General features: G+C 30.1%; 1 protein-coding gene and 1 long non-coding RNA gene across 2 annotated transcripts; one reads left to right on the forward strand and one right to left on the reverse strand.

Moving 5' to 3' along the window:
- Nucleotides 1–576: 576 nt before the first annotated feature.
- Nucleotides 577–1,697, forward strand: LOC141481022 (nuclear nucleic acid-binding protein C1D-like). Its single transcript, XM_074171933.1, has 2 exons — nt 577–940; nt 1,001–1,697. Exons 1-2 carry the CDS (start codon nt 659–661, stop codon nt 1,124–1,126), a joined length of 408 nt encoding a protein of 135 aa, XP_074028034.1. The 5' UTR covers nt 577–658; the 3' UTR covers nt 1,127–1,697.
- Nucleotides 1,698–3,221: 1,524 nt separating this feature from the next.
- LOC111515784 (uncharacterized) lies at nt 3,222–5,498 on the reverse strand. The gene is made up of 2 exons (XR_012464701.1): nt 3,850–5,498; nt 3,222–3,790 (listed from the first exon to the last, which is right to left on the reverse strand). It is a non-coding gene; the product is annotated as an uncharacterized lncRNA (long non-coding RNA).
- Between the last annotated feature and the right edge of the window lie 2,592 nt (nt 5,499–8,090).

The following is an 8,090-nucleotide window of genomic DNA, read 5'->3' on the forward strand; positions in this document are numbered from 1 at the left end:
TAACTTCTTCCAAACGCTAACACCATTCGTAGTTATCCTATAAGCACTTTGAAAAACTCGGCAACACTAATTAATTACTATCTCCTCTACAATGCAATACTCCTTTGTGGTGAATTATTGATAGTAATAGAAAAATTACTTCCAATTTCTACATGTTGATTATAAAAACCGCATAAAATTTGAACATAGACTGGAAAGCATCGAGTATTTCTATTTTTGACAACTGACAGGCCCTTCGTGCAAAAATTGGAACTGAGAAAAGTAAAGGTCCATTTTTCTATCAGTTACCACCAGAAGTACGTTATTCGGCATGTCTAGAAATTTTAGCATTTTCAGTTTTGTACAATTGAAAAATTAAAATTTTGTTTGTAATTTTAAGCAATTATCACAGCCTGTGTGTATATATATATATATATATATATATATATATATATATATATATATATACTATATACTGTAATTTCTATGATAATAATACTCAATATCCAGGAAGGCTGAACTTGGTTAGAAGGTTTAGCTTTAGCCTCATTGGCCAAGATCATATGTTTAGAACACAGAAGAAGATAGGAGGTTATGTAATTTATTTATCTTTTTGTATTGAGGTTATGAGCTATTCTTGAGAAATTTTCATCTTTTATGTTGTATGTAACGACTAAACATGGAATTTGGTGACTTGAAAGACGATAAAGTTATACAAGAAAAACTAACTAGTTTTCATGAGAGTGTAGAAAAAATTGGAGACCTCATTAATACACTTTTGAACGCTGATATTTATGACAAACTTTCTCTTAAAGAAAAAGTTGATTATGATTTGTTTTTAGCATACAGTCTGAACACATTGTATTGGTTATACCTCCGGACAAAAAATGAAGATCCATCTAAAAGTGATGTGAAAAACCAATTGGGTAGAATAAAAGAATATATGAAAAAAGCCAAACAGGTAAACTTTCTTTCATTCACTAAAAAAAAGGAAAGTTGTGTAATAAAGTCTTTGTTTAAGGCCCATGAACGACAAACCATCAGACCAAAACTGGATCAAGAAGCAGCTGGCAGATTCATTAAACATGGAATTAACTTTAAAAATGATCAACAGGTTTCAAACAAAATAATAAAATTCAGTGATTGAATAAAGCCTATTTTTATTTTCGGCACAGACAGGAAATATTAATAACACTTGGATATGAGTATTTACTGTACAAGTTCGTTAGTTGTAAACTACAAGTCGTAACAAATGTAGGTAAACTTGCAACTTAAACTCGTATAGAAAAATGTCCAAAAAAAAAATAATGATGAATATGAGCAATTTTGTATTGAGTAGATCCAGAAGTAAACAAGCAAGCTGTTCTGAAATATCAATTGATTGGCATTGAATTATGATTGGCTATGAGGTATAGTTTCAAAAATCAGCTTCTCGGCAGTGACAAATTTTATGATTTCGTGTTTTTGTATTTGTAATGAAATTAGTTTGTTGTTAATACTGACTTGTTACATAAACTAAATTAATAATTGAATATGACAATAACTTTGACATTCGTGGTTTATAATATCGTGATATACTTTTAAACTCAGTTTGTAGAATATTCATATATCTTGAGTCAACGGTGAAACTATACAAAAATGTCTGTTACTGTTGATTGATGATAAGGTATCAGATGTAGATTAAATCTGTAAAATTCTCAAATATATACTTATCTTTGCAGTGTCATTTTTATCCATTTTTGTACTGTGGGGTTCAAACTAATCTTACTTTGAGAGCTTCATGGTTTTTTATTTTAATGTCGTTATAAGTCTCTGAAGCCATCAATGAACGGGGACAAACTTTATTAGCAATTTAAAACCAGCTCATATCAGTTAACAGTTTTGTACTTTCAAGTTGTGAGTTATTTTCGTGTTATCCTTATTACGACAATAACCATAATTTACTATTCATACAGGGTATTGAACATACATATTACATGTTTCCTTTTAAAATAAAACTAATGACAATAAAATAACAATCATGAAAACAAAACACAAATTTTGATATCAACAATTTAATCATTATCTGAATCTAAATTAGTAAGTCTTTTGAATGGGTAGGTTTTCTAAGGTGTATCTTCTCTTTTGATCTCAATAGTACACGTTCACTTCCAAATGATTGTTCACACTCATTGCAATTGGCTTCGGATGTGTTATTATCAAAATTATTATGGATATTTGATAACTGCAGAGGGTTTGAATCACAAGGAAAAAAATTACCAGTGTCAAGTACAGTAAAACTGCATACCATGTCTGTACTCAGTACTACATGGTATAGTACTTTTGTTACTGTATTTTCAAATTATGTTCTATCCAACTTGATTTTTTTCAAATGAAATCCTGATTCTATAAATACTTTGAGTACTTATGAAATGAAAGCACTGGTACAAAGATATCAAACAACATTGAAATACTGATAGTGGGACTCAAAATGTGTACTTTAAAATACTTTCAAGTTTTGTAGATATAACTATTTAAAAATGTAGATATGAAAGTGAGTAAACCGAGAAGCACTTTAATTATTGTCAAATTCAAACCATACTTTCTCAACTTCTTTGGAACTTTGTGCAGAATTTTCTTCACCTAAGATATATCTTGTTATGATAAAGGTGTCCCAACGTTCCAAGACTCCCTACAAAGTTGGCGTAATTATTTTTCAGAATCTGAATGTGATAAAAAAGAGTAGTTGGTACTGTATTACTTTCAGAATTCACAACAGCTGTGCTGTTATTCAGTTTATTTGACAGTTGTAAACACTACAGAACATGAGAATGCTTTCAGAGAATTAATGAGAGACAAAATCGATAAACAAAGAATATAAGGTATTGAGATCTAATGACCAATGGACTTTAGAATATCAATTATTGGGAATTATAAGATTTAACCAGTATAACACTGAACTTATTACTTGAAGATAGCCATTTTTCATACCTACTGACTGTTGAAAAAGTAATAATTCTGTCCCACTATCAAGAGATTGATGAATGTATTTTAATTATCTAGTTCAAATTATACCCAATCAAAATTATTAATGAAAAATAACTAGTTTTTGAATAGAACTAGATATTCATTTCCTAAAAATTGTGCTACTTCAATCATGTCTCCTATCGTTCTAAAAGTTGTCCTAAAATATTCTCATAACAATGTATATGAGTTAGTAAGCTGTATTTTCTTCAAAGTTTCTTTAAATGGAATTCAATGAGTGAGCTCATAATTATATTTATTTATCTTCATTGATAATACTGGATGATTTCGTAAATGAACAGATTTTTATTTGAAACATCCTTCCATTTGGTCCTTTTCTACAATTCCATGGTTCATATGGTCCTGGTTCTAGTTCTTGTTTATCTGAAAATAAAACTACACTCATAACGATTCAGCAATAAACAATGGCTCAAATTTTGTTCAAGTTGTTAAAAACAATATCTGTCTACATTCTAAAACCATAAAATATTATTCTTATGCTTTCAACCAGTATAAATCAAGTGGTCGACAAATAATTGGGCCATTTTTCTTTAGGGAAAATTTATCATCCGTCGGTTATCTCAACCTCTTAAATAATGAGGTTAGTGAAGTTTTAGATAATATGCCTTTAAATATTAAATACGACTTATGGTGTCAGCTTGATGGTGCACCAATACATCACACGGTTGCTGTAAAACAGTCCCTCCAACAAATGTTCAGAGGCAAAGTTATTGGGCGTAACTGGGAACATTATTGGCCACCTAGATCACCCGACTTGACGCCTTTAGACTTTTTCTTGTGGGGTTACCTGAAACAAAAAGTGTACCGAAATAGACCATTTACTGGCATACAACATCTGGAAAATACCATTCGCGAGTGCTGTGCAAATATAAATCCCCGATTTATTAAAAATGCTGTTACAGATGTCAGTAGAAGGACCATAATTTGTATTGAACGTGGAGGACGAGATACTGAAATGTAGGCTATAAGTGTTTGACAACCTCATTTAGATCAATAAGTAATTTTTTGTACCCATTCGTATTTTCCATAATATTATTGTTGTTTAAAATTTATAATAATAATAATAATAGTTCTATCGAAATTATTTGTATTTTTTATTTAGTTGCCTCTGATTTTTCGAAATCAAAGGTTTGTTTAAGAAAATAGCCAAGTGATTGAAACTTTGCACCAGTCATGTTAAAATTTTCATAGCAAATTTTTAATTTCTCTCTAAAAATGTCCGTATAAGTAAAACTGTATCAGAAAAGTTAAACTCCATGATGAGTTTGTTATGTATACATGAATTGATGACAATTAACCGAACGTGTTTTTTAAAATAAAGGGGATATCTGTCTAAAATAAACAAAACGTTAACTTTATCCTAGTTGCATAAAATTTGGCATATGGATATAACATTGCCGTAGACACAACTTTTTCAAGTAACTTTTTGTTAAGTTCGATCTAGAACTGCACTTTTTCAAATTTTTTTCAAAAAAAAAGTTGAATTTGACAAACACTGAACGTCAGTGAGTCGCAGTAAGCCGCATCATTTTAAGTTAAATTCAAAGCACAAACAAGTGCCGAAGTTAAACTTCATTGAAACTTTTCGAAAAAAAAGTTTCCCATATAGTGCGCACTTTAATGGTGACACTGTATGTCATAATATACGTCATAAATTAATTTTCAAAGGAAATGCTTATCAAGTTTGTAGGAAGAAAAGTCAATTGTATTACATGGGGTAAAGTGCCTTTTTTTCCCTTTGGATCTTTACTGTCCTCAGCTTCGTATTGAGCACTACACCTGCGGGAGGAAAAGTGATACTTTCCTCCTTATTACAACACACCTGAATATGTAATTTCCATACTTCTGATGCCTGTTTTTGTCAAATTTGATATATCTACCGCCAGTCAAAGTAGAATCTGAAGACGATATTGGTATGAAAATTTGCCAACTGGGCCTACCATTCATCAACTTCACTTTCGAAAGTTCTTTGCATCTCTCTCGACGTCCATAATTTTTGAAAATTTTACGCAAGTGACAAGATAGACTATGCAAAGTACTGAGGTTCACTTGACATAACTTTAAGACCATAAGGTTTATTATTTTCCTTTCAGGTAGTAATTTATAATGATCGCTTACATGTCTTTGATGATAAACAGAAAACAATGTCGACTGATGATTATTTGGTTATACTTATACTAGAATAATCCTTGTAAATGAACGCCAGATCTTTTTGGCATAACACATGAGGTGTATTGCTCATATAAGACAGAATCCACAATCCACTATTCAGTTTAAGAATATTACTTGAAATCATGTTTTGACTGTTTTGAGTCCGTATTACAAACAAGAAATAATATCCATTTACGAAAGAAATTAATCAAACAGTGTAATCATTATTTTGACATGACAGAGAATATAGCGTCCAGATTTAAAATGTTTGTTATCAGCATTGATTGCAGTTATCACTTATCCACAGTATTTCTGTAAATACTGTGACTTATCACTCGAAGACTACTAACAATCGAAACGTTATGAAGTAACTTGGCTTGAAATCTTTTAATTTTCATTTCATTCGAAATGTTAAATTTTTTGCTCAATATAATAATTGTTATTTTCAGCTATTCATTTTAATTTTCATTCATTATTTCAGAGATTTCAACTCATATCATATTAGACCAGGGGTCACCAAACTACGGCCCGCGGGCCAAATCCAACGATTATGGACATACAGGATTGCTTACTTACGCCGAATAGATGTGACGTAACACTGGTGACACTTTTAGTAGTTGCCATAAGACTGTGTGTTATTTTAACATTTTTTGAGGATTATTTTCGGACAGTATTACATTGTTTTTGTTTATTGTGATTAAATTTTTATTTATCTATACCAATTAGGTTTCTGAAACAATAAGACTTTGTTATTTTCTTTCCTTTTGAGGTTTGTTTTTTGCCATTGTGGAACTTTTTTTTGTTTTTTGAACATTTTTAAATTAAATTAAGGTATAAAAATTGGAATAATTCACATTTTTGTAAATAATAGTAATAATTGTCTAACCATTAAATAACCTTGTAATTTTTAGTTAAAATGCCTAGTCGTATTTGTGCAGTGTCAACTTGCAAAATCAATCAGTTGACTTTAAAGAAAAGTGGTGTTACTGATGTAATATTTCACTCTTTTCCTATCGCTAAGGATATGGTTTCCACAACTTTGCAAAAAGAATGGATTCGTCGCTGCAAAAGAGGGGATAAATTCACTCTCAAAAATGGATTTTCTCAAATTAGAAGCCGTGGTCCAAATGAAATTGAAATTAACGCAGACACGGTTTTAGAGCAGGCAGTAGGATCAAATTGCAGTAGTGCATTTTCATCTAGTAGTTCTGATATTTCTACTAACATTCCTTCAACTTCAAATACAAATATTCCAGAAATAACGGAGGACTCTTTAGAATATATTGCTGGATACTTTGCTAAAAAGCATAAAAATGATCTACCTGGTTTGGGCGATTATACTTATGAAATAAAAGCAGAAGATCATAATTATAATATACCTTCTTGGGTCCTGCAACTTTCATTGGGAGGTCTTATTAAACCCACAGATAATTGGTTAGAAAAAATTAAAAATTGGAACAAGCTTTTCGAAAAACATCATTTGAATGGATTTAAAAAAGGGCCAGGAGTTGTAAAAACTCTTTCAAAAAGAATTGCAAATATTATTTTTGAATTTTGCAAACTGAGAACAATTATCAGAATGAAATATAATAACTTAAAGGCCGACGAAAATAGTTTTGCAAACTGAGAACAATTATCAGAATGAAATATAATAACTTCTGATGATAGAAAAAAAAATCGAAATTTAAATAAAGTAATACATTAGTCCTTTAGATTTATTTTTCTACATTCATGCAAAAAAGTTATATCAAATATATTTAGTGGATAAAGTAGTTCCTTTTTGCTCTAATGTGGTATTATAATATATTAACATATTAATTTATTGATATAATAATATATAATATATTAAATTCTCATTTTCTTAATAAAAAATAAAAACCGTATCATGTATTTTCAGTCAGATAAATAAAAAAAGTTGTTACACCTATAAACAATTTATTACTTATATATTTTTGATTATCAAGCGTTTATTATAAAAGATGGAACAAAAAGTTATGAAAAATTTTTTTAGATAATACCTACCTACTATTATCTAAAACAAAGTTCATTACAAAATTTTTGGAGGAGTTAAAGTTTTCACGAAAATAATAAAGAAACTGATGAACCCTCTTACTTTTCAAAGGGCAAAATAGCTCGCCCTATCATCCACAAAAGAAAAATTTTCACTTAGTGTTAATCCATTTATATTAAGTATTTAATCGTATAAAAAATAATATTCTAATAAGGGATTTACATGAAATTTGTTTATTTTAATTTAAAAGTGCAGTACCGAATCAATCCAGAGTCACCACTGTTACGTCACGAGATCACGTGACGTGTCTAACAAAACCGCAAAAGTAAGCAATCCTGTATGTCCAAATCCGGCACGCCAGTGTCATCAATCCGGCCCGCGACAGCCAATGATTTACTGTAATCAATCTGGCCCGCGACAGCCAATGATTACCTAATTGTTGTTACTATTGCTGTGATAAGTTGAAGAAGAAAACACAGAATGATAATTACTCGGTTTTATTTACTTGCAAGGTAAAACTTAACGACAGAAATGATGACAAAGAAAACTTAAGTATCTAAGTTTAAGCATATTAATAACTAACAAATAATTGAAATGAATCACAGTAAAACAAAAACACTAATGAGATTTATGTAATTGTGATTTTCCACCGACAATATTTTGTAGTTGTGGATCAATTTTACTTGTGTCAATTATCAAAAGAGATTTAAGATGCTCATCGGTTAATTGAGATCTGTAAACATTCTTTGTGTACTTCATCTTGGAAAACGTTTTCTCACACAAGTAAGTATTGTACCAAAAACAGAAAACAACCCACGAGCAAATTTATGCAAATTATCAAATTGTTCCAGTGGAAGACTCTTATAAAATTGTAACAAAGATGAATTTTGATATTTGTTCTTAAGCATATCACTGCACCGTAAAT

Source organism: Leptinotarsa decemlineata, unplaced genomic scaffold, assembly GCF_025532065.1.
Source record: "Leptinotarsa decemlineata unplaced genomic scaffold, Ldec_3_MD MMD2_tig00000035_RagTag_RagTag, whole genome shotgun sequence".
NCBI classification, from domain to species: domain Eukaryota; kingdom Metazoa; phylum Arthropoda; class Insecta; order Coleoptera; family Chrysomelidae; genus Leptinotarsa; species Leptinotarsa decemlineata.